Raw genomic sequence first — 27,050 nt, 5'->3', positions numbered from 1 at the left:
TTGACGGAGTCTCATTCTGTCACCCAGGCTGGAGTGCGGTGGCACGATCTCGGCTCACTGCAAGTTCCGCCTCCCGGGTTCAAGGGATTCTCCTACCTCAGCCTCCTGAGTAGCTGGGACTATGGGCGTGGGCCACCATGCTGGGTTGATTTTTTTGTATTTTTAGTTGAGATGGGGTCTCACACTCTTGGGCTTAACCAATCCTTCCACCTCGGCCTCCCAAAGTGCTGGGATTACAGGCGTGAGCTACTGTGCCTGGCTGCCATTACCACTCTTTACAGAAAAAGTGAAACAGAAAGACAGATCCTGGTCTAGGAGCACATCTGGGAGAAAGAAAACACTGGGTCTTGGCCGGGCACAGTGGCTCACGCCTGTAATCCCAGCACTTTGGGAGGCCGAGGCTGGCTGCATTACCTGAGGTCAGGAGTTTGAGACCAGCCTGGGCAACATGGTGAAACCCCATCTCTATTAAAAATACAAAAAATAGCCAGGTGTGGTGGTGGGCGCCTGTACCCCAGCTACTTGGGAGGCTGAAGCAGAAGAATCGCTTGAACCTGGGAGGCAAAGGTTGCAGTGAGCCGAGATCGTGCCACCGCACTCCAGCCAGGACGGCAGAGCGAGATCCTGTCTCAAAAAACAAACAAACAAACAAAAAAAACCAAAGCTAGTGGATGGCCTACACTGACTTTGGAGAAAATACAGGCAAATGCAACACGCATCAGTCATGGCTGGTGTGGACAAAGCTCTTAAAATCCCAACCACAATTCAGATATGTGGATTGTTTGAATAACAGTATATGGTACATTTTTCCAACTTAACGTGGGATTGTAAGGTACAGCAAGCACAAAAATCTAACCAGGTGTACATCCATCTTCTCAGTTCTGGGGCTCAGAAGAAGGAAACTAATAAAAAAGAGTATTTAGACACAATGGTATCACAGTGCTAATGCCTTTCAGGTGTACCATATGCCATCCGTGAAAACATCCCTCTTTTATATTTATCTTCTTAGTTAAAAAAATATTTTTTTCTTTGTAGACACAGGGTCTTTCTCTGTCTCCCAGGCTGGAGTGCAGTGGTGTGACCATAGCTCACTGCAGCCTCCACCTCCTGGGCTCAAGTGATCCTCCCACCTCAGCCTCCAAGTAGCTGGGACCACAGGCGTGCACCACCACACTCAGCTACATTTTTAGTAGAAAAGAGGTTCTCTCTATGTTGCACAGGCTGGTCTTGATCCTCCTCCTGCCTCGGCCTCGCAAAATGCTAGGGTTCCAGGCGTGAGCCCCCTCACTGGCCCTCTTCTGTTTTAAGGGAAGCGATACGCCTGTGAGTTCCATGTTCTAAGGGCCTTCAGAGGCGATCCGGCCCCCGGGGACTCGGCTTCACCTGCCAGCCTTTGTCGGCTGTCCGGTAGTAGGGGTAATGCTTGGTGATGTGGGCGTAGATCCCGCTCAGGGTCAGCTGCCGGTCCTGGGCGGAGGAGATGGCCTGCACGATCAGCTGCGCGTAGGAGAACGGCGGCTTTGACTCATCCTGCGGAGAGACACGGCTCACGGGATGAGCTCCAGCAAGGTCCCCGAGTCCACCCCACCCACCCGTCACAGCTGATGGGGAGGAACCTTCCCACGAGAATGTGCGCGTCTTGCCGGCACCCGTCCCAGTGCCCTCCAACTATCCCATTAATGTGCTTGCATTCAACTAGGAACAACCATTTTTGCCTCGTGGGAAGGAAAACTTCGGTTTTATTATAATTTAATTCTGAAATTTCTCACCTCTTCCACAAATCAATTTGAAAACAGCTGTTGGACAGAAATGAACTAAGACAAAGTTATAAGGAGAACGCCATCCTGCTCAAGGGCTGTATGAAGGCTTTGACGCCGGGCTGCCAGCGGCAGATGAACAAGGAGCGTGGCGGGAGGGGCCCTCGGTGACGGCGCCACCCCTGTCACCAGCAAATGACCAACGGGGATGATTTGGGCACGAAAAGGAGAAAGGGCCGACGGCTCTACCGCCAGCTGCGGCTCCATTCCCTGTGGGCTGAGACCACCTCGAGCACACGCCCGCGGGCCCTGGGCTGTCTGTGCCGCCCGCGCCGGGTCACTATGGCCCGATCCTGGGTCACCAGGTGCACCACGGCGCCGGGTGGGCTCAGACCTTGGGGCTGTCTCCTCCAGACGTGTCTGCCTGCTGCTCCGACGCGGCCTTTGCTGCAAACTCTGCTGCCAGCTGCAGGTCCGAGGTCACGTTCTGCACAAAGCGGTAACTGGAGGAGCCGGCACCGCGTGGACTGGCTGGGCAGGAGTTGGGGACGCTGAGGAGAGAGAAGGACACTGTAAGTTCATGGCTCTGAAGAGGGGGCCCCTGTGGGGCTCAGGACTTCAGGACCTACCCAGAGGGTGGGGCTGTGGGGAAGAAGCTCACACTTTCCAATTGTAAGCGCCACCACACTGCCCGGCCAAGGTCACGCAGCGTCGGGGACAAGATGCTGGAAACGGCAGGCAAGTTTCCTTCCAGTGGTGACTTCTGCTCGGGGGCTGAGAGCACCGCGGGCCCTCCTCCTGCCATTATGCAGGGCCCAGGGCAGCACCTGGTCAGGCAGCTCTGTGGGGCCCCTCCTCAGGTCCCCCCCCCCCACACCCCTACAGGACTTGCACCCTACAGGATGTGCACCCGGAGCAGGTAGCCTCCGCGGGCTGCTGGCTCCTGCACAGGTGTCCACAAGGCGGCGCTGTGGGAAAAGGCTCGGGCCCAGGACAATCCCGTGTGGTCACAGAAGCAGATGCTGGAAAGAGGCTGTGGAGGTGCCATTGCCCCGCAGGATGAAGGCGTGGCAGGTGGCTCTCCTGGAGACACCGCCCTCAGGAAGAGATGACCCCTGCAGTTTTGCCCTGAACCGCTGAGATGCCCCTGCCCTCATCCCCTCTCCCTCCCAGGCTGGAGCAACCACAGATGGCTGGGAGTGACCTACACCCCCGGCTGCAGGTGAGGCTCTGGGTTGAGGCTGGGACCATGGGCAGGAGGCTGCGTCCGTCCGGCTGAGGGGTGTGCTCTGGCCTGCTTCCCTAACTCACTAAGGCAGGCTTCCGTTAGCAAACCACGGTGATGTTTTGCTTCTGAAAATGATTTCTATTACAGGTATTCAGAGAAAGCCAATGAAGACACGAAGAGTGGGTACAGAACCTCCCGAGAGAAAGAGATCCCACTGTCCTGAGCTCACGGGCACCCACCTGGCCCCGTCCTGAGATGGACCCTGCCCACCTGTGATGCTGACATCCCCCCTCTCAGCTGACTTAGAGCCCCCGTGGCGGGCAGGATGCTCCCTGCTGCACTGCCCTGCAGGCCACCCAGAACCATCCAGAACCACCCAGAACCATCCAGAACCATCCAGAAGGTCCATTCTCCTCCTCCCGCCTTGCTGCCCCTTCCTCTGCCAGGAACATCCTTCCCTAACTGTCCAGGCACAAGACTCCTAGATCTCCAAAACTTAGGTTAAGTAGGAACCCCCTTGGGTGCAGGCGGGGCTCAAGAAACATTTTTTGGATGGAGCAGAGGAATGAATGAAAAAAAATCCTGTGGCTGAAAAAAACCTGACAGCTGACGTTAATGATCAGTTCAGGTCTGGGGCATTTTCAGGAAGGACTCAGTGTCACCCACACGGAACGTTAAGGACCCTGATCTGGAATTCCCATTCTCTCTTACAACGGACTCCCCAAATATGGCAGAGATAGGTAAGTTCCACACGTGTCGAAACTTAAATGAACACCCACAAATGGCTCGATCGAGGTAGGAAACAGTCAAAAGGAAACCTTTTCTGAATTTAGTTCTGAATCCAAAATACAAAACCCAAGTTTACAAGTAAGATGAGAAGGGGAGAGAAAGGTTTTGACTGATAACAGCACAGAGCCCCCAAAATCGGCTTTGTCAAAGGCCTCTGGGAACCAAACACCTCCCTGCTGAGGCAGGATGGCCTCGTGGCCAGAGGGGCTGCAGACAATGGGGCCAGCACGCGCCTGTGCACCCGGTCCCAGACCCAAAGCCACTGGACGTCCCCCTTGGACTCAGCAGGAAGAACTGAAATGTCAGTCCTTGCTGGGGACCACTGAGCCGAGGTGTCACTCACATACACTCTGATCTCCGGCCACAGGCTGGGGAATGGCCACTCAGCTCGAAAATCTCGTCCGAGGCCCATGAGGTGGCAGGCGGGCTCCTGGATCCTTCCTGAGGACCAATGAGGGGCACCCCCCCGCACTCCACAACAAACAGTGATGGCCCAGCACGTGTGGCAGGGACCTGCTCCTGTTCCCAGCAGTTATTTTGCAAAAGATCATAGAAAATTCATGTCTGCCGGGTGCGGTGGCTCATGCCTGTAAGCCCAGCAATTTGGGAGGCCGAGGCGGGAGGATCGCTTGAGCCCACATGGTCGAAACTAGCCTGGGCAACATAGTGACACCCCCATCTCTACAAAAAAATCAACATTAGTTAGGTGTGGTGGTGTGCACCTGTAGTCTCAGCTACTCAGGAGGCTGAGGCAGGAGGATTGCTTGAGCCCAGGAGTTTGAGGCTACAGTGAGCTATAATTGTGCCACTGCACTCTGGCGGAGCAAGACCCTGTCTCTAAAAATAAATAAATAAATAAACAAACAAACAAAGTTTTAACATTTTAAAAATTAGCTGGGCGTGGTAATGCACACCTGCATTTCCAGCTGTTCAGGAGGCTGAGGCAGGAAGATGGCTTGAGCCTGGGAGGTCGAGGCTGCAGTGAGCTATGATCACACCACGGCACTCTTGCCTGGGCAACAGAGTGAGACCTTATCTCAAAAAACAAACAAAAAACCTCATGGAGTAAAACCCACAGGAAAGGTTGTCACTCCACAGAGAATGATTTCAAGTGGAAATAAGAAAGATTGGCGAAGCCTGGCTCCAACACGGGGGAGAGAGGAGGGTGGTTTCTCTGCCACTTTCCCCAGCACTGGACCTGGCCTGGGCTGCCGGATCCTGGTGTCACTCCAGCTGGGACAGGTACGACACCGCAGCTTCTGAGGTTTTCCAGCCACCTGGGCTGAGGGACCACATGTGTTTGTTCACATGGCTCCTCCAGCCCTCGGAGCAGCCCGTCTCTCAATAAGCCCCATTCAACTGTCCTCCGCAGGCGGGCCTTGGCCATGGGGCTGTGCCTGGTACCAGGCTCCTGATACCAAGGCCCCCGATACCAGGCCTGCAGCTGAGGGAGGCGGGAAGCAGAGGCTGCTCGAGCCTCACAGCCGCTAAGAGCTGTAAAGTGCTCTGGGGGAAGACAGGTCTGAGGGCGCCCAGCCAAGGTGGGATGGGACACCCAGCTCCAAAGCCAGAGGCCTTGGAGCCGTCTGGAAAACTAATCAAGACATCCCGTGTCTGATGCTGGGAGTCCACGGAAACATTCCCTTAGCAATCTAAAGAAAATGCTGGGCCGGGCACGGTGGCTCACGCTTGTAATCCCAGTGCTTTGGGATTGGTAATCCCAATGCTTTTGGGATTACCCGAGGAGGGTGGATCACAAGGTCAGGAGAGCGAGACCATCCTGGCTAACACAGTGAAACCCCGTTTCTACTAAAAAAAAAATACAAAAAATTAGCCGGGCATGGTGGCAGGTGCCTGTAGTACCAGCTACTCTGGAGGCTGAGGCAGAAGAATGGCATGAACCTGGGAGGTGGAGTTTGCAGTGAGTCGAGATTGCACCACTGCACTCCAGCCTGGGCGACAGAGCAAGACTCCATCTCAAAAAAAAAAAAAAAAAGTGCTGAAGGCCAGGCACGGTGGCTCACGCCTGTACTCCCAGCACTTTGGGGGGGCCAAGGTGGGCAGATCACCTAAGGTCAGGAGTTTGAGACCAGCCTGCCCGATTTAGAGAAATCCCGTCTCTACTGAAAATGCAAAATCAGCCAGACGTGGTGGTGCATGCCTGTAATCCCAGCTACTCGGGAGGCTGAGGAAGGAGAATTGCTTGAACCCGGGAGGCAGAGGTTGCAGTGAGCCGAGATTATGCCATTGTACTCCAGCCTGGGCAACAAGAGTGAAACTCTGTCTCAAAAAAAAAAAAAGATGGGAGACCGAGGCATGTGGATGACGAGGTTAGGAGATCGAGACCATCCTGGCTAACACGGTGAAATCCTGTCTCTACTAAAAAATACAAAAAACAAAATTAGCTGGGTGTGGTGGCGGGTACTTGTAGTCCCAGCTACTTGGGAGGCTGAGGCAGGAGAATGGCGTGAACCTGGGAGGCGGAGCTTGCAGTGAGCAGAGATCGTGCCACTGCACTCCAGCCTGGGCGACAGAGCGAGATTCTGTCTCAAAAAAAAAAAAAAAAACGCTGAAAACGACGGCATACACGTGCACCCATTTCCTCCTGCGGGAATGAGAAAGAGCAGGAAGCTGAGGGGACCCCACTGCTCCCTGACAGGGACCCCCAGCTCAATTCCAGGAAACAGGGAATCACTCCTTCTGGGGTAAGTACCCCAGGCCTCGGTCAGGCCCCCCCAGTCCCTAGCTGCCCGGGTGTGGGACGCAGAGGCTGGACAGTGACAGCCCACAGACGTCGCGGGAATCAAACGCCTGTGCCCCCCGATTGGAGGCTGAGAGAGGGAAGAAGCACAGTAAGCAGCTCACCCCTAGGCCCTGATTTTGCTTCCTTTATATGGAGGACAATTCCCAAGTCACATTTCCGCCTCAGGCGAGAGAGCTGGAGGATTCTGAGTAGGGGTCTCCCGGAGCTGTGCTCGCAGGGACAACCCCATGCTGACCCACCCCGGGCAGCCTCCACCGCATCCAGGGGCCGGGCCTAGAAGGTGCCACTGGGACCACCCAGGACATGCCAGTGCAGGGAGACTGGAGAGGGACGGACGGGCTGTGGGACACATGGGTCGCTGGGTCACGTTATGATGAGAAGTCATGCTGAGAAAGGCAAATCCAACAACAGACCTAAAGCCACCTCTGGAGCCGCCAGCTGGGCTCCGTCCGCAGAGCCTAAGACAAGCCTTCCCCAGGGCACAGGGCTGCGGTCCTTCCAGTCCACCCTCAATGCCCTTGGCTCTGCTCTGAGGCTGAGAAGGCCACCCTGAGAGGCCTAGGGTCGAGACGGTTATCGCTTCCAGCAGGCCCAGGGAGGGCAGTGCTCTGTCAGAAGGGACCTGATCCCTCCTGAAGCCCTAGAGACACAGAGGGACCCGCCTGGAGGGGCTGGAGGAAGGAGCTGCGACGGAGCCTTGTGGGCAGTGGAGGGGCGAGAAGGCTGCCGGGGTCTGCGATGTTCTTTGCGTCCCAAGGCGGCGCCTGAAGCCTCCTGGGGGAACCTCCCTGCAGAGGAGGACGCTTGGGGTCTCTGCCCCAGCCCCTGCTCCAACACCAGCCGCTCTAAGAGGGTTTTTAGGACCTCACTGTTAAACACAACAACCGGCCAAGGCATATCTGTGGTTTGAGGAAGCTTCTACCAGGTGGGACATGGTACAAAACAGAAGAGAAGAGGGACCCAGGGAAGCCTACGGGAGCTCGGGAGGAGATGAGACATGGTTCCCGTCCCTAGGGAGGTAACGATGCCGTCTCTGTAGGACAGTAAGAACAGCATGCAAAGCACACCTGCAGAGCAAGAACACGCTCTTCAAATTAAAAAATAAGAATTCAAAAGAAGAGAAATACAAATCCAAGAAAGGGTAGAAGGAGAGACTGGAGAAAATCTCTCAGAAAGTAGAGAGAGAAAGGAAAGGAGAGGCATGAGGGACTCAGCTCAGAGGCCCGCCGGGCACAGCCAGTCCCAGAAGCGTGGACAGGAACCTGGGGGTCCAGGCGAGGTGGCTCACACCTGTAATCCCAGCGCTTTGGGAGGCTGAGGTGGGCAGATAACTTGAGCACAGGAGTTCAAGACCAGCCTGGGCAACATGGGGAGACCCCACCTCTACAAAAAATACAAAAATTAGCCGGGCATAGTGGTGCACACCTGTAGTCCCTACTACTCGGGAGGCTGAGGCAGGAGGCTCGCTTAAACCCAGAAGTACCAGCCTGGGCAACAAAGTGAGACCTTGTCTCTTAAATCAGTAAATAAATGAAAAGTCTGTCTCCTGTGCCCTTTCCCAGGAAGCGACTGGGGGATGGACTCTAGTAAAACAAAGGAACAAATCAGGAAAGAGGAAGACGTGGGAATCAGGAAACAGCCCTCTCTCCACCACCACCTCCTGAGGGGATTCCCGGGATGGTGGAGAAGATGATCCCGTGGTCAGAGGGGCCCAGAGGAAGGCCTTCACAGTAAAGGGAGAAGAGGCCATTATTAACCCCAAGAGCGGGGGGAGTGTGGCGGAAATAAGCCAAAAGTACAAGGAAGGAAATGGCTAAGCGCTACAATCACTACACGGTTCTAATACAGAAAACGCTCATGCAAGGTAAACCAGACATGATGACGTAACTTTACTGGGATGGGGAGGGGGGAAGCTAAATCCTTAATTTCCATAGAGGAACCTCATGTGTAATATCTAAAACGGAAAAACCAAGAGACAGTCACGTACGAATACGACTCAGAGACACAGAAGTGAGAGAGAAGGGCTCAGCTCTGGGGAGCGTTGTGTGGGGGAATTTTCACTTTCTGAAATGTTTGCATTTTGTAAGATGCATATAGATAGATAGATAGTCTCTTCGTAATCTGAAAAAGGAAAAATAAACAAATAGGGAAAGAAAATTTTCAGAGGCAGATTTCTTAGAATGATCTTAAAGAATGTGTTCCTTTAAGATAAATCCGACATTGTAAAATGCTGGGAAGCTGTTTTTAAAAATTAACTAGCGGATCGCTCCTGTAGTCACGGCTGAGGTGGGAGGATCGCTTGAGTCCAGGAGGTCGAGGCTGCAGCGAGCCGTGACCGGACCACTGCACTCCGGCCTGGGTGTCAGAACAAGACCCTGCTTCAAAACAAAACAAAACAACAAAGGCAACAACAACAACAACAAAAACAGGCCCAGGCTTGTAATCTTGGCACTTTGGGAGGTCAAGGTGGGAAGACTGCTTGAGGCCAGGAGTTCAGGACCAGCCTGGGCAAGATACCATCTCAACAAAAATAAAAAATGAGCTGGGTGTGTGTGGTGGTGGGTGCCTGTAGTCCTAGCTACTCAGGAGGCTGAAGTGGGAGGATCGCTTGAGCCCGGGAGGTTGAGGTTGCAGTGAGCTGTGACTGTGCCACTGCACTCCAGCCTGGGCAATAGAGTGAGACCCTGTCTCAAAAAACAAACAAAAACAAAATCAACCCCCCAAACCCAAATTGGAACCAGCATTAAAAATAATAATTTAGAAAATAAAACTAACTTGTTTCTGAAGTGCACTTTGCCCTGGTGAGAATAACCAGCATGGTGGCTTCAACAGGAGCTGCTCTCATGTGAGGCATAGACCTCATAGAGCTGAGTGGGTGCTTGAGCGGAGAGGCGGCCCCGCAGCTAGGCAGGTTCCGGGGTCAGCTCCGTGTCTGCAGGCGCCTCCTGCTTCCCCTGAGGCTCATGGAACCCGGGAAGGGCTGTCTTCGTGCGTAACGTGCCTGCACAGAAGCCATGCAACAGGCCTACTCCACACAAGCCGCTTGTCAGCCGAGGTTGACCTGAGAAGTCGGGCGCTAGGACCCTCCCTCAGATTACAGGAAACGTGGGTGTGGGGATGTCCTTTCAACAGATTCGGACAAACACAAGGACTTCCCTACCAAGCTTCATTCCGAACTCCCAACACTTTAGCGCCAAAGTCGCCCCTCGAAGGGATCTAGGCAGGAGGGAAAAATAAAAGGAAGACAGAAAGTCCCAACCTTCCCATGTGGACGAAGCAATAGTTACTTCCCCAGAGTTCTCAGCTGGGAAAAGACATAAGAGGGTGTGGTGGGGTGGGGAGGGGCAGCAAGGCCTACAGGGACACGGACAGGCAGACAAGGGAAGAGGGACCCTCACTGGATTTGCAAATGCTGGCACAGCCAGCCCAGATCAGCCAGGCAGGATTCCCGCTAGGGGTGATTCACACATTCGCACCACAATCCTCCTGCAGCCCTGCTGAAAACACACGGAAGGCTGCAGCCACAAACTTGTGTTTTTTAATTATTATTTTTTTGAGACAGGGTCTTGCTCTGTTGCCCAGGTTGGAGTGCAGTGGTGACATGATAGCTCGCCACAGCCTCCAACTGCTGGGCTCAAGCGATCCTCCTGCCTCAGCCTCCCGAGTAGCTGGGTCTAAAGACATGAGCCACTGCACCTGGCTAATTAACAAAATTTTTTTTTTTTTAGAGATGGGGTCTCACTATATTGCCCAGGCTTGTCTGGAACTCCTGGCCTCAAGCAATCCTCCTGCCTCAGCTTCCCAAAGTGCGTCACCACGCCCAGCCAACCAGAAACTTTGAAAGAGATGAATCACCCTGCAGGAAGGAACCAAAGTTGTCAGAAAAAGAGTATTTCTAACGTAGATCCAATAACCTCCAAACTCAAAAGACCTCTAACTTTACAAAACAACATAAACCAAGTTAGGACTGAATGTTATCTAGCAATAAGACAGAACTGTTTAAAAATCATGATTAAAAGGGAAAGATTTTGAAGTCAGTTGCTGCATTTTTACTGTATATTTACATACGGCTGACCTTCGCCGAATTGTACGAGTTACTTTCATTTTTGATCTCCACGTTGGAGAAATCAGGAAAAGCCTTAAGAGAAACAGCTCCTGAAGTCTTGCCCTCATGAGCAAAAACAGTCACTCTCTGTGCAATGTCCTTTCACTGAATTTCAGCAGTTTTCTTAAAACTCTACCTCTAAGGAACACTTTTTAGACTGGTGTCTGTCTGATGGAACCTAGAAAATGATTAACTACTTTAATTCTTTCATTAAATACTTTAATTCCTTCCTAAAAACACTTTTTTTTTTTTTTTGAGATGGAGTCTCGCTCTGCCGCCCAGTCTGGAGTGGTGCAACCTTGGTTCACTGCAACCTCTGCCTCCTAGGTTCAAGCAATTCTCCTGCCTCAGCCTCCCGAGTAGCTTGGATTACACACCTGGCTAATTTTTGTATTTTTAGTAGAGATGGGGTTTCACAGTGTTGACCAGGCTGGTCTCGAACTCCTGATCTCAGGTGATCCGCCTGCCTCAGCCTCCCAAAGTGCTGGGATTACAGGCCTAAGCCACCGCGCGCCTGGCCTGTAAAAACCCTTCTTTGCAAAAAGGAAAGAAAAGGTCAAACTTCTGCTAAAGATAGCAGAATTTATTTCAAAGAGAGTTCATTCATTTTCTGGGTGGAGTACTTCAGGGCAGAAAAAAATAAATCAGAAACACACACACACACACACACACACACACACACACACAACCACACACCCACACCCATACCCACCCACCCTGGGAAAAGGAGCGAGGGCCTGCGAGAAACGGAAAGGAAGGCAGGAGGGTGGGGCGGCGGGCGGGGGCAGGGGCAGCTGATCAGGGAGGCTCCCCCAGGAAAAAGCCGCTCCCAAGCCACTCCCGACTCCTGGGAATGAGGGGCCCTGGGCGAGCCCGGCCTACACCGAGCCAGCCACTCCACGGCCAATGAGGACTGGCGAGGCGAATGCACACCAAATTAGGAAGGCAGGCACCGCGGAGGCGGGGCGGCACCGGGAGGGGACAGCCTTGCAGGCAGCCAGCTCTTCTGGCCTGGCCCCGCTCCCACCTCCCGATCTGTTAGGGAGCGCAGCCAGAGAGGAGGAGAGTGGGGAGGTGGCAGGGAAGGGCAGGGAGTGTTTGTAAACACACCGGCTCCACCCTACAGCAGAAACTCAAACTGAAAAGTATCTTGGCAGGGAAAACCTCAAGGGCCTCTGAGGTTTCTAAACACTCAATTGAATTCCACGGTGCTAAGATAAACGGATGTAAACAGAGAGGCTTTTATTGTAACAATGGAAGGCCAAAAAGCCAGACAGCCAGTCCCTAACTTACTGCTTTCTCCGCGCAGAATTCTCCCTAACAAGAATCCGGTCTTTGCACAGGGCGGTTTCAAAGAACAGGACTGGGCGGAAGGAGGGGAAAGGGGTGGCCCCCCACCTTCCTGGCTCCCGCAGCAAGAGCAGGGCGGGTGCAGGCCCAGGGAGCTGCTCGCACCCCCTGACGGGGACTCGCAGTCACAGGAGGCCGCCACCCAGCTTCCCAGAACAGCTCCAGCTGCAAGAGCTTCAGGTGCTCAGTACACAATTTCTTTACTCCCAGCTATAAAAAAGAATGAAATCTTGACCTGGGCAGCAACGCGATGGAGCTGGAGGCCCTTGTCCCAAGTGAACTAACTCAGAAACAATACCTCACAGCGCCTGCTCTTGCTTACAAGCAGTGGCTGAACAGTGAGTACCCGGGAACAGGAAGATCGAAACAATGAGAAACTGGGACTCCTAAGCAGGAAGGGAGGCGGGAGAGGGCGAGGGGTGAAAGATGACCTACGGGGTACGCGGTTCACCCTTTAGGTAACGGGAACCCCAGAAGCGCAATCCCCACCAGTATGTAATATACCCATGTCACAAATATGCACGTGTACCCCCTGAAGCTAAGATAAAATAAAAATAAACAGTATTTTCCCTGCCGTAATTTAAAACACAGGTATCACTTAAGTCCTTCGCAAACCACGACCTCTCTTGTAATAAAAGCGACTTTACTATGCAAATTTGGATTAACACTGGGAAATAGTTTTATTTTTTTAAGCCCCCTCCCGGAGCAAACCAAAACATTTTTCTTTCAATACAGTGAAACCCCATCTCTACTAAAAATACACAAAAATTAGCTGGGCGTGGTGGCATGTGCCTGTATTCCCACCTACTCTCAAGGCTGAGACAGGGGAATTGCTTGAACCAGGGAGGTGGAGGTTGCACTGAGCCGAGATTACGCCACTGCACTCCAGCCTGGGCGACAGAGCAAGACTCCGTCTCAAAAAAAAAAAAAAAAAAAAAAAAAAAAAAAAAAAGCTTCTGTTTAGCTGGATTACAACCTGCTGATTTATAACCCACTGCCAGGCTAAGGCGGGGGCGCTGGCCTAGCCCTTCCTCAGGAGCCCCGGATCGCTGCCTGGCCTGCTTCTCTCTGGACCTGAGGCCTTTGCTACCCACCCCAAAAGCAGCAGGACCAGCATCTTCTGGTGTGAGCTTCCACTAGCACGTGAGCTGGTCTTGGCCACCATTTCTACAGCGCCTTTAAGGTGGTACTAGGTGAAGACTTAAGTACATATACTGTGCTCAACTGCTTTCTTCAGATGCAATTCCCATAACATACAATTCACCATTTATTTATTTACTTAGAAATGGAGTCTCGCTCTATCGCCCAGGCTGGAGTGCAGTCGCGTGATCTCAGCTCACTGCAACCTTCACCTCCTGGGTTCAAGCCAGTCTCCTGCCTCAGCCTCCCGAGTAGCTGGGATTACAGACATGTGGCACCATGCCTGGCTGATTTTTGTATTTTTAGTAGAGACGGGGTTTCACCATGTTGCCCAGGCTGATCTCAAACTCCTGGCTTCAAGTGATCCACCCGCCTTGGCCTCCCACAGTGCTGGCATTACCGGTGTGAGCCACCGCGCCGGGCCAGTTCACTCTTTAAAGTGACTTTTAGGATATTCACAAAATTGAATAACCATCACCACTATCTACTTCTGGAACATTCTCAAAGCTGTATGGACTGCATAAAATACTGCATGTGCACTGCTCAGCACAGGGCCAGGCGGGCACACACCAGGCTTTCGGTCACTTAGGATTCACCATCATCGTCATCCCAGAGGGTCATGACGTCACAGCACTGGCTCAGACGGGAACCGAGCCCGGGAAGGTGGGGGGCTGAAGTGACCGCACAGAGTCACACAGGTGACCATGCCCGGCCTGAGCCCGGGGCCTCGCCTTTCCGCAGCGGCACTGTCCCTGAACTTCTCTCTCCACGAGAGACACTCCCACCCACTGGCTCTGGAAAAAAGGAGACCTACTCCAGGCAACTCAAGTGGAGATGACTCCCACCTGGTGACTCCCACCTGGTGACTTGTGGTCAGTCACTTGTCGGCAAAGCAGGTAGAGGAGCTGCGCCCCTGATGGCTGCGTTCCAAGAGAAGCCAGTGTGTAGTTCTAACTGTGGACCCTGAAAAGGTGCAGGCCACGTACGGGCTGGGTGTGTTGGCTCACACCTGTAACCTCAGCACTTTGGGAGGTGGAGGAGGGAGGATCTCTTGAGCCCAGGGGTTTCAGACCAGCCTGGGCAACATAGCAAGACCCTGTCTCTACAAAAGATAAGAAAATTAACTGGGTGTGGTGGTGCATGCCTGTGGTCCCAGCAACTTGGGAGGCTGAGGTGGGGAGACCACTTGAGCCCAGGAGTTGGAGGCTGCAGCGAGCTATGATTGCGCCACTGCACTCTAGCCTGGACGACAGAGTAAGACGCTGTCTCTGAAATACAAACAAAAGCCCTTTCTTCTCCTACAGCTGCAAGAGGAAAAAAAGAAAAAAGCAAGCCAAGGTGCGGCCGGGGTTCAGCAGAGTGCGCAGATCAGCAGGGAGGGACTGACGTGACCAGCCCGGGATTGCCACAGCGCTCGCTCCAACAGATCAGCATGCCCAGAGTGTGCTTCACAGATGTCCCCAAGGGCCCTGAACCCCTTTCAGGGTATATGTGAGGTCAACACCATGTTCACAACAGCCCTAAGATGTGATCTGCTTTTTCCACTGGGGTGACCTTTGCTGGTGACGCACGAGCGACGCAGAAACTGCTGGTGCCGCGGAGGAGCCACAGCTCCGGCACCAAACCACGCGCAGCCACGCATCTGCAGGGCCACAGACGTGCGGTTGGGAGAGAAAAGCCAGCCACGTTTAGAAATGTCCGCAATGAAGAGGTAAATCATTAAAGAATGTATGAACCCTCCAGCCTCAAGTACACGTCTGTTTTTGCATCCCTGTATGACAGGACCAGGGCCAGGGCTGTGTGCCACGCATCCAGGCTGTTGCCTGAGGTTCGTGTGTGACTCAGTCCAGGGCTCACCGGCACTCCCTACACAAAGCTCTGTTTATACTTTTCACCCTGCAACCCCTACTCAGGGGCTCATCATTGTATAACATGCCAGAGATGAGGAAGTTTGAGGACTTTCTTCAAAATCTAGATTAATTTCTAAAAGGTCATAGAGAATTTTCACAAATGAAGCTTAAAGAAACAAAGTTCACCAAATCCTGGTGGACAAATATTACTTTAAAACATTTTCAGCCGTGCGTGGTGGCTCACGCCTGTAATCCCAGCACTTTGGGAGGCCAAAGCGGGTGGATCATTTGAGGTTGGGAGTTCGAGACCAGCATGGCCAACATCGTGAACCCCCGTCTCTACTAAAAATACAAAAAATTTAGCCAGGCGTGGTAGCAGGCGCCTGTCATCCCAGCTACTCGGGAGGCTGAGGCAAGAGAATCCCTTGAACCCGGGAGGTGGAGGTTGCAGTGAGCCGAGATCGCGCCACTGCTCTCTAGCCTGGGTGACAGAGCGAAACTCCATCTCAAAACAAACAAAACCATTTTCAATGTCCTTTAAAAAAAACAAAAAACAACAAAAAAACCTGTGCTTGCTTTAACAAGCCCTAATATGTAAAATTTCCAGTGGGAAAAGTGATGATCAGGCAGTGATTTTTCCCTTTGTAAGAGAATTCACAGAAATTTCAGCCAGGTCCCGGATGGACGTACAACACTTTCTGTATTTCCATGCACGTGCAACTTTCCAGAGAGATTTGGAACCCGGTGCTGCGTACGACAGGCACGCTCGCATCATCCCCCTCTCTCCTGGGGGCCCAAGGGCAGGCTGGGGGGCTGCTCACCTGATGGTGCCCGTCGGGGAGGGGACGGGGCTGACCATGCTCCGGAGGTCTGGCTCCGGGATGTGGATCTTCAGAGGGGAGATCTGTGGGTACAGTGGCCGCAGCGGGGAGGCTGGGGCCTCTTCTTTGTGGTAGAGCGACGTGAACTGGATCTTGATGGCCGTGCTGGGAAACCGGAAGGTACACCTGCAACAGGAGGAGGAGCGGGTGTGAGGTGCAGGAGGAGACTCAAGAAGACGCCAACACCCAGGGAAGGTGCGTGTCTGTGTGTCTAAGTAACTGGACCGTAACTCTCAAACCTGGGCCCCAGAGAGCAGTTTCGATGCTTTTATCAGGACACTTAGGAACTGAGACTTTGGCTTATTTGGAAGTCACTTGTCTTTCTATTTCTTTATTTTATTTTATTTTACTTTTTGAGAGGGAGTCTCGCTCTGTCACCCAGGCTGGAGTGCAATGGCGCGATCTCAGCTCACCGCAACCTCAGCCTCCTGGGTTCAAGCAATTCTCCTGTCTCAGCCTCCTGAGTAGCTGGGATTACGAGCGCCCACCACCACGCCCGGCTAATTTTTTGCTTTTTTTTTTTTTTTTTTTTTTTTTGAGAGGGAGTCTCACTCTGTCGCCCAGGCTGGAGTGCAGTGACACGATCTCAGCTCACTGCAAGCTCCGCCTCCTGGGTTCACACCATTCTCCTGCCTCAGCCTCCCGAGTAGCTGGGACTACAGGCGCCCGCCACCACGCCCGGCTAATTTTTTGTATTTTTAGTAGAGACGGGGTTTCACTGGGTTAGCCAGGATGGTCTCGATCTCCTGACCTCGTAATCCGCCCGCCTTGACCTCCCAAAGCGCTGGGATTACAGGCGTGAGCCACCGCGCCTGGCCAATTTTTTGCATTTTTAGTAGAGACGGGGTTTCACCACGTTGGCCAGGCTGATCTCGAACTCCTGACCTCAGGTGATCCACCTGCCTCAGCCTCCCAAAATGCTGGGATTACAGGCAAGAGCCATTGTGCCCAGCCGTCCGTTGTCTTTCTACTGTGCGTGAGAACAGAAGAGATATAAATATCCCCAGACAAGTGCCGCTGATGCCATCTCCCACGCAGGCTCCAGACAGACACGGCTACTTCCTGTCTGCCAGGGCAACTGCTGTGGCACCCAGGTGGGATCTGCCACCTCTCAAAGGACACACTGGAAGACTGAAATAGCACGGCAGCCACCTATGCAGACATTTTCAAGATGATTCCCTGCCACTGCCTAGAAGATCTGACAACGGAAGGAGCAATTCCACCCCTGCTCCGGCAGGCGGGAGTCGCAGAGAGCGTGCATTATCCACCCAGAGCTTAATGGACCGGCTTCACGATCAGTTCTGGGCTTAAAACCGTGAGCCTCGGTTTTTCTACTGGAGACGACCAAGTGCAAACAAAGCCAGCCGCAAGCGTCAGGGTCAACACCAGTGTGCTGTGAACAGTATCCAAGGTTCATCTGGCTTGAAGAAACTGCCACTTTTTACAAAGCTGAGCATTACTTATCCAGCTCACCTTTCAATTTCTAAACTGAAGAGGCAGCAACTATCAAGTTGCTAACTGCGGGACTCAGTTAAAAACAAAACAAAACAAAAACAAAAACAATGTAAAGCAGCAGCCTGCCCACACAGAGATAAGGAACGCTGGCCGCCTGCGCAGCTGTTTGGAAAAGGCTCTTGTTTAAAATTGTGGGAGGGGGGTAAGAAAGAATGTACATAAGCCACCAGTGATAATGCGCTTTTCAGAGTTCCCGAAGGCATTCAGGACAGGCAAAGTACTCAACACTTGAGAGACGCTAAGGTCTCTTGTAGTGGAACCTGCATGAAGCACCAGGCTGCTGGGTCTATGCCTGACTGTGTTTTTAAATCTGCAGCAATGTTTAAATAGTGAATCTACGTAAAATCCTGCATGGACGTGCGCAGACACCCCTCTTTCATATGAAAGTCCCTTTGCTCTTCGTCAAAGCGTTTTTGAAAGACAGGACTGAGGAGCAGGTCAGAGGGTGACGAAGGGTGCCTGGCTGTCGGCAGGGGGTCCTCTTGAGTCTTCTTCCCAGGGACCCGCTTCAAAGGAAGTGACTCAGCATTAAAAATGTGCGGCTCCTCCCATAGGTCTGCTAGCCAGGCTGCCCACATGGAAGAGAGAAAATCAGGCACTTAAGCTGGCTCAACTGGGCCAGTCCTGATTCTCCCCGAGATACTGGTCAGAGGAGGCTGGGCCGCATCATTCAGTGCCAGGCGCTGTCAGGCCTGTGGGCACCAGGTTTCTATTTCCAAACACAAAAGGGACTCTGAGACTGTTTCCAAGATGAGAAGCTGTCTGGGAGGCACGGCCCAGCGAGTGAATCTTGGCGGTAAGGGTGGTTGGTCGGTCACCCCTGAGGTTCAGAAGGGCAGCCCAAGGCTATTTGAAAATACTCCAGAATTCTGTCCTCTTAAGTCACATTGAGAGGAACGTCTGATGTCCTTTACACTTTCTTCAGTCCAGCCCAATGGAGATTTCCCGCATCAGTATTTTGACTAGAAAGCTCCATCACCCATTTTCTTTTTTCTTTTTTTTTTTTGAGACGGAGTCTTGCTCTGTCATCCGGGCTGGAATACAATGGCGCAAGCTTGGCTCACTGCAACCTCCACCTCCTGGGTTCAAGCGATTCTCCTGTCTCAGCCTCCCGAGTAGCTGGGATTACAGGCACGCACCACCACGCCCGGCTAATTTTTGTATTTTTAGTAGAGATGGGGTTTCACCATGTTGGCCAGGCTGGTCTTGAACTCCTGACCTCAGGTGACCCAATCACCTCGGCTTCTCAAAGTGCTGGGATTATAGGCATGAGCCACCGTGACTGGCCACATCACCCTTTTTTTTTTTTTTCTCTTTTTGAGGCAGAGTTTGGCTCTTATTGCCCAGGGTGGAGTGCAATGGCGCAATCTTGGCTCACCGCAACCTCAGCCTCCTGGATTCAAGCGATTCTCCCGCCTCAGCCTCCCGAGTAGCTGGGACTACAGGCATGTGCCAACACGCCCGGCTAATTTTGTATTTTTAGTAGAGACAGGGTTTCTCCATGTTGGTCAGGCTGGTCTGGAACTCCCGACCTCAGGTGATCCTCCTGCCGTGGCCTCCTAAAATGCTGGGATTACAGGCGTGAGCCACCGCACCCGGCCTTGCATCACCCATTTTCTAAGATGCTCTATGAAGCCCAAGGGCTCTTCAGTCCTGGGGGCTGTTAGCTTTTGTGGGTCCCAGAGCTGACATCCACCCAAGCTGGTGTCTGAGGATGGGACTGGTGTCCCTGACCTAGGGAAGCAAGGAAAGAGGTTTGGGGCCAGCATCTGGCTAAGGGTCCAGGCAGGGGACCTAAGGTGAACTCCAGCTGTGAACAACGGTGCTGAATGAACACAGTGTCCATGTCTATATCAACACATGCACACACACACACACACATGCACGCACACATGCGCATGAACGCACACATGCATGCACGGACACACCCACACACCCACACACACACGCACATGCACGCACACACACCTACCCGTTCCACCAGTGCTGGACACGATGGCAGTCATGATGACAAATGTTTAAAGATAGCTTCTATGGCCCTTGCCATTTGTCTCTTTTTCTCCAGTTCCCTCAACCACTGCACATCAACGAAACAAACCATGTTCTCCTATTTGTCAGAAGGGCACAGTTGAGACCTCTGACTTTCTGTGTTGTGAAAGTCCCTATGTTAATATGGGATCGGATCACGCTGCAGCCATCAAGGCCAAGTAGAAAGAAGATGTGGCTTCTGGCCCATGACTGAGGTCACAAGAAGAAGGGGATCCTGGAGATCGGGGTTTGGATATTAAGACATGAAGAGGTGTTTTTTCGTAAGACATTTGCACACGCACATGCACACACATGCACAGAAGAGGAGCATGGTCCCCCTCTGGACTGGCACCTGAAAGCCAGGTACTAGCCAGAGCCCATCTGACCTTGGGCTAAATCACTCCCCAACTCCAGTGGGGTGGAAAGGCCTTCCCAGGCTTGACTTCTCCCCTTCAAAGAGCAAATTGTGGCAGGAATGAAAGCCGTAAGGTGTGCGGATTTGAGACAAAGGTGAACGCCACCAAAAGAGAAAATTGGTTTAGAACCACTCGACCTAACCTCTCTGCGCTTCTGTGATCTTTGCTAATAAAACAGAATGGTTGGAATAGAAGACACCATCTCAAAGGTGCTTTCCAGTTCAAAACCTGATTATGGGCTGGGCACGGAGGCTCAGGCTTGTAATCCGAGCACTCTGAGTGGCCAACGTGGGCGGATCACCTGAGGTCAGGAGTTCGAGACCAGCCTGGCCAAAAGGCAAAATCCCCCTCTCTACTAAAAATACAAAAAATGAACCAGGCATGGTGGCACACACATGTAATCCCAGCTACTCGGGAGGCTGAGGCAGGAGAATTGCTTGAACCCAGGAGGCGGCCATGTCAGTGAGCTGAGAACGCGCCACTGCACTCCAGCCTGGGCAACAGAGCAAGACTCTGTCTTTAAAAAAAAAAAAAAAAAAACTGATTCTAGATGATATGTACATGTATACTGAGTTTTCAGTAAAACAAAACGATGTTTTATAGGACAGGCAGGGATCTAGGGATCTAATGCCATCTATAGATGACAATTTCCTACTGTAATAGTAGCTTTCCAATTGAAGTTTAACAATAAATATTTTCACAGTATCTGCCGTAAGAGTGACTGTCCTGAGGCAGGTGGCCTCGTTACTAGGAGGAGGAGAAAATGCTATGAAGCATGCTATTTGATTTTATTTATTTTTTGAAACAGAGTCTCACTCTGTCACTCAGGCTGGAGTGCAGTGGTGCGATCTTGGCTCACTGCAACCTCCGCCTCCCAGGTTCAAGGGATTCTCCTGCCTCAGCCTCCTGAGTAGCTGGGATTACAGGCATGCGCCACAACGCCCAGCTAAGTTTTGTATTTTTAGTAGAGACGGGGTCATGTTGGCCAGGCTGGTCTTGAACTCCTGACCTCAAGTGATCCACCCGCATCAGCCTCTCAAAGTGCTGGGATTATAGGTGTGAGCCGCTGCACCCGGCTTGATTTTTAAATAGATGTTTCCCCAGCGTGCTCACGGAGTTTGCCAGTTACATCTCTCCCTGTAATATCTTGATGGAGGTGCAGGGCTCTAGCTGGAGTCTGAACGAGCACGTTTTGCATCGTGAAGGTGCTGCACGGTGGTTTAAACCCAGCCACACACACTGCCGGTTTTGACCGGTGGAGATTCTGCTAAGGTTAAGTGTGTCCACAGAGTAGAAATCTCCGTCCACCAGCCCGGCGGAAAGGTTCCTGTACGAGCAAGTGCCCATCTGTGGAGGACATCTCTCCAGAACATTCTTGCCCGACTTAGAAAGGAGCTTAGTGGTTGCCTATGGCTGGAGTGACGGGTGGGACAGGCAGGGGGGATGGAAAATGACTAAGAGCTAGGGGGTTCTTTCTAGAGTCAGGAAAATGTTCCGAGGTTGACTTGGCCGTGCAACTCTGCGAATGCGCTGAAAACCACGGACTGGAACAATGGAAAGGGTTGTAAGGTATGTGCAGTCGATCTCAGGCAAGCTGTGTTTGGGGAGAATTCTTGCCCAAAAGCTCCCACACTGAGGGTCTACTCCAGCCCTGGGTTTTTCCCAGGTCCACCCAGAAGCTGATGGCTCCTGGAAGTTGGGCCAAACTGGTGACTTGGTTGGAGATGACACTGCCTGGCTCAGCCTCAGACCACAGAGCCGTCTCTACACAGCGAGCTGGAACTGGCCACCGCTCCACCAGTGCTGAGCCCGAGTGACTTGGGGCATGTCATGTGCCTTCATTCCCATCCCCTCCTTAGGCCACAAATCCTACCACCTGCCCGGCCAAACAGAAAGCTGTCAGGAAAATAAAAATAGCTCACTTAATTCTCGATGACATAAATATAAATACAATTGTCATCATTTCAGACACAGAGAAATAATCAGAGAGGGAAGGAAGAACCCGTGAAAACTTCCGGAGGCGATTTTTAAAATGAATGTGACAGATCGCTCCTGTCCACCGCTGTCCCCTCGCCCTGTCTCTCCCAGCAGAAGGACGGGTTTACTTTCTGGAGGGGGTGAACCCGAGGCCTGGACGAGGGCACCCAACACAGAAGCAGCAGACGGTGACATCTCACGCCAAAAATAGCCTTGCGACCTGAAATTCTGCAGGAGGACCGGAGGCTCTCAGCCCCCCAAGCTTCCAGAGCTGAGCCCAGCTATCAGCAGACGATGGCCCAGGAGAAAAGCCTGAGACCCAGCCTTCCTGAGCCTCCCATGAAGCCCCAGGGAGGGAGCCCCGTGCACCGATGCCCACGCACACTTGGGCAGCGGGGGGGTGGGCCGGGGGGCACCTCCCCTTCCACAAGAACAGACACTTGGGGAAAGTCCCCATCAAGGAAGACAGGGACTGAGGCAAAGGAGTTTGAGGGGCAAGGAGGAAGCAGATGATCTGGGGAGTGGTGGAAGCCACAGAGCATCTCATCCTCCCAAGGAGGGAGCGGGCCCTGCACCTGCCCACCAAGGCCAGGCCAGGACCACAAGAGCCACATCCAGGGGAAACGGGAAATCTTGCACAGTTTAAAGTGACTCAGAAAACGTCAAAAGGAAGAGGCTGGATGAGACCTGTCTCAGGAAGGACAAAGAAAACAGGAGCTTCAGAGGCTCTGTCTGGGAGGCCTACGGCTTGAGTTAGAGTCACCTCACACAAGCCGCTCCTTCTCAGGAGCTCTGGGAATGCATCTGCTGTCTCCTAACTGCTGTGGAGTCGCGTGTCTTCTAGGAGCTGAGCAGCGCGGTCACTAAGGTTAAAACACAGGCATCGCTTCAGTGGTTAGGGGTTGAGGACACGGGTGATGAGCTGGAAGTCTGATGGCCTTCCCTGCGCCAGGTGAAGCTTCACCCGCGGCACATGGAGGGCAGACTCCACGTGGCCAGCACCTGCCACCCAGATGAGCTCTGGGGGAAGTCCAGGGTTGGCGCGTGCCGGGAGGTCCCTGTGGCTTCCACAATCCCGTGGGGCTGGCTATGACGGCCAGAGAGAGGACGTCAGCCGGACTAAAGACCAGGGAAAGGCTCCCACCGTCCCACCCAGCCTGCAGCTTCGGGGACCTCAGAGCAGCCACTCCCGTGAGAGAAACAGCAGACCCAAGAGCAAGGGCCAGAAGACGCCAGGCCGGTTTTCACGAGCGATACCTGCAGGATGCAGTTCCCATGTGGGCACTGGGCAGCTTCCTGGACTGTGGCTGAGACTGTAGTTCCCAGAGCACCTTCTCTCCTGCTTCTATAGCAAACATGGAGACAGAGAAACGCCCACCCAACTGAAGACCATGTTTCTCTGCCCCTCTTGCAACCATGAGACTATGAGCTGGTCAACGGGATACAAATGGGTCATGTCTATATGAGGAACCAAGGGCCTTCTTCACTCCTTCCCTTCCCAACGGCCAGATACTGCTGTGATGGCAGGAGCCGAGCAGCCACAGTGGGCCATAAAGGCACACTGCATAACGGAGCAACAAGCAACGTAATAGAAAAAGTCTGGTGCCTCCAGGTCATAGCTGACATTAAGATGGTCATGTGTGGCTGGGTATGGTGGCTTACATCTATAATCCCAGCACTCTGGGAGGATGAGGTTGGAGGATTGCTTGAGCCCAGGAGTTTGAAACCAGCCTGGGCAACACAGCAAGAACCCAGCTTGAAATAAAAAAATAATAAAATTAAAAAAAAAAAAAAGACCGTCACGTATAAAAGAAACAAACTTGGCCCTTGTTATTTTTGACCTTTGTTGCAAAATCAAAACTATGTCCTAACTGAAAGAATCCAGGAAGAGGGTGAAAAGCCCCAGAACAGAAGCTGTGCAGGAGCCCAGAGCTGTGCAGGAGCCCAGAGCTGTGCAGGAGAGAGCCAGGGCTCTCAGGAGAAAGTTCCCAGGAGAAATGAAGGACAGGAATGTTGTGTTACCCAACTGCTGAGCGGAGTTCTAGAGTTGTGTCAGCGTCCAGACATCAATTCACAATAGGTACAGAGAACGCTGGACGAGTAAGAAGATAAAGAAACTCTGCGCTACGGGAAAGAGGCACACGTGTAAGGGGCGTGCGGCGCAGACCTGCGGCTCCAGATGAGGAGGGCAGCAGGAGAGCCAGACCCTGTCTTCTCTAACAGAAAGCCATGTGTGTCTACAACAGGGCGAAAACTCAGTGAATAGCAGCTCAGACTGTTAATCAGGATGCTTTAAAAGCCACTGCCTCTGCGAAGTGAGACCTGAGGACTTCTGTTTGAAGCCTTGCGTTACTATGGCCATTTAAAACTATGCATATTGGCTGGAGCGGTGGCTCATGCCCGTAATCCCACGGTGGTTCACGCCTGTAATCCCAGCGCTTTGGAAGGCCGAGGTGGGACGATCGCTTGAGCCTAGGAGTTCGAGATCAGCCTGGGCAACACAGTGAGATCCTGTCTCTAAAAATTGTTTAAGAAATTAGCCAGGTGTGGTGGCACACACCTATAGTCCCAACTACTTGGGAGGCTGAGGAGGGAAGATGGCTTGAGCCTGGGCAGCGGAGGCCGCAGTGGGCTATGATGGTGAATGAATGAATGAATGAATGAATGGAGAACTGTCAGCACTGGGATCTTTGGTCAGTCTCTTCATACACTGGCCTGGTTTCCCTCATCAGCGAAACTGGGGTAATGATGGTGCATAATCAGAGTTCTTGTGAGGACTGAACAAATGATTCCAAGCAACGTCATCAGACGCACACAGGGCGTGTCACACATAAGGAGCCCTCGCTAAATACTGAGGCGTGGGGGAATATGGAAACGTTTACAACAGCTTGATAAATGTAGCAGAAGCCCAAGTGGAACAGTGCAGCGGCTCACGGCAAGGGAGGTGAAGTCAGACCTGCCTGGCTGGAGCCTGGGCTGCTCGGATGCCCTGGGGGCACCTGGGCAAGTCACTGAATCTGAGCCCCGCCCTGGCCAGCCCGGCCTCTGTGTGGCCTCAGGTCTCCATGCCGTGAACATCAGTCCTGACCGGACGGCTGGCATGTAGCAAGCGGTTACTGAAAATGTGCTTCAGTTATTCTTGTTATTAGACAAGGACTGGAAGGAGAAAGGAAAACAGCCCAGGATAAGGATGGTGTTATAAGGAGGCCTCTCTCTTTTCTTTTCTTTTTTTTTTTTTGAGGCAGAGTTTCGCTTTGTTGCCCAGGCTGGAGTGCAGAGGTGCAATCTCAGCTCACTGCAACCTCCGCCTCCAGGTCCAAGCGATTCTCCTGCCTCAGCCTCCCGAGTAGCTGGGATTACAGGTGCCCACCACCATGCCCGGCTAATTTTTGTATTTTTAGTAGAGACGGGGTTTCACCATGTTGGCCAGGCTGGTCTTGAACTCCTGACCTCAGGTGATGCACCCGCTTTGGCCTCCCAAAGTGCTGGGATTACAGGCGTGAGCCACTGTGCCCGGCCGCCTCTCTCTTTTCAAAAGGTTCTTTAAATGTTGCTACCATGTCCTTGAAGAAATGAAAGACTCAAGAATGGGAGGCAAAAGCTGTTATATACTCCATAACAGGTACTTTTCGAATTTTGCAGGCTGCAACGTGGCTTTAGGATACCCGATAAAGTATTAAACCTGGCTCGCCTGGTTCTGTTAAGTGGTTTGGCTCTGAGGCAGGGGGAAAACGTCCCGCAGGGCCCAGGCCCCCAAGAGTCTCAAGGGAAGGCCGGGGAACAGCAGAGCTTGACTTGCAGGGATGCTCACCCACCACCTCGGGGGCCCCTCACCACCCCCTACCAGCAAGTTCTCTGTGCAGGGACAGGAAGTCAGGTGACGGTCCCAGGGTGGGCCACGTCAGATAAGGCCTGAAACTGGAATGCCGGAGGCCCTGCAGTGTTTGCTTAAACTCCTCCGAGAAATAAGACTGTTCAGCAAATGGTTTTGATTCTTTGTAGAGACAGGGTCTTGTTATGTTGCCCAGGCTAGTCTCCAACTCCTGGCCTCAAGGGATCCTCCTGCCTCGGCCTCCCAAAGTGCTGGGATTACAGGAGTGAGCCACCGCGCCCATCCTCAGGAAATGGTTTTGAAAGAAACGTTAACATATAAAATCCCCAAATCAGAGAATTCTGACAACCTTAAATTTTTTAACCTAAAATACTGTCTTTCTATTAAAAATGGAAGGCATTTATTTATGACAACCCCAAAACGAACACAGGTGGCTGCAGCCATAGGCGCCTCTCTATTGCAGAGACCACGTCTTTGCCAGCGTGCTAAGAGCAGTGCAAGGCAGTGAAGGGACACAGGTTACAGAAGAACCCGCAGCAAGGACGTCTCAAGTGTGGCGGCTTTGGAATATAAGGCACAAACTTGAAGGCGGGGCAGGGGCTGGGTCGGCAAGGTCCCTGACAGCAACACAAACGTCCAGCCCCTCCCCGACAGACACGGAACCAGCACTGGTGCCTGCAAACCACGCCCTCTCCACTGGGCCTGCGTCCCTCCTCCAGGAACCAGAGCTGCCACCGTGACTCCACTTTTGGTCCATGCCGCAGCCTTGTTCTCCTGAACCCCACGGCTGACAGCGGTGGCAAGCTGGGTAGCAGGGTGGTCAGGGACACAGCTCTGTGCCTGCCCATCACTCACCCTGGCCGAGTGTACTCGGCTCTGGGCCCTCCGTTCTCGTAGTGACAACAATGTGGGGGTGTGCGTGGGGTGTGTGAATTAAAACACGGTAGCAGTTTTAGTGTTTGTAAGTTCTTATGTGTTCATAGGGCCTAATTTTTTTAAATAGGGAGAATGCATCTATTTTTGTAATCAGGCAAATAAGCACGTCCTATTTGGAAAAAGAAAAGACAGCGAGATACTCAAGCCCATATGCTGAGTTGGTGACACGCGGTGAAAACCGCAGACAACGGTCTGACCGAAGCCGGGCTTTCTTTTTCCTTTTCTTTTTTTTATTTAAATTTTTTCGACAGAGTCTCGCTCTGTCGCCCAGGCTGGAGGGCAGTGGCTGGATCTCAGCTCATTGCAAACTCCGCCTTCCGGGTTCAAGTGATTCGCCTGCCTCGGCCTCCCGAGTAGCTGGGATTACTGGTACCCACTACCAGGCCTGGCTAGTTTTTGTATTGTTAGTATAGACGGGGTTTCACCATGTTGGCCAGGCTGGTCTCAAACTCCTGAGCTCAGGTGATCCACCTGCCTCGGCC

The 27,050-nt window shown here is 52.7% G+C and overlaps 1 protein-coding gene across 3 annotated transcripts in view; it reads right to left on the bottom strand.

The window, feature by feature from the left end:
- FOXK1 (forkhead box K1) overlaps nt 1–27,050 on the bottom strand; it is a 120,726-nt gene that overhangs the window by 5,903 nt on the left and 87,773 nt on the right. For all 3 annotated transcript variants that reach the window (XM_063815212.1, XM_054687370.2, XM_003318280.6), the window contains 3 exons: nt 15,805–15,990; nt 2,152–2,308; nt 1,384–1,530 (listed from right to left, as the gene is read on the bottom strand). In XM_063815212.1, coding sequence (XP_063671282.1) covers nt 1,384–1,530; nt 2,152–2,308; nt 15,805–15,990 — 490 coding nt within the window. The remainder of the gene's footprint in view (nt 1–1,383; nt 1,531–2,151; nt 2,309–15,804; nt 15,991–27,050) is intronic.

This window comes from Pan troglodytes, chromosome 6 (assembly GCF_028858775.2).
Source record: "Pan troglodytes isolate AG18354 chromosome 6, NHGRI_mPanTro3-v2.0_pri, whole genome shotgun sequence".
NCBI classification, from domain to species: Eukaryota; Metazoa; Chordata; class Mammalia; order Primates; family Hominidae; genus Pan; species Pan troglodytes.
The sequence above is the reverse complement of the archived record's forward strand: the minus strand, read 5'-3'. Positions and strand labels throughout refer to the sequence as shown.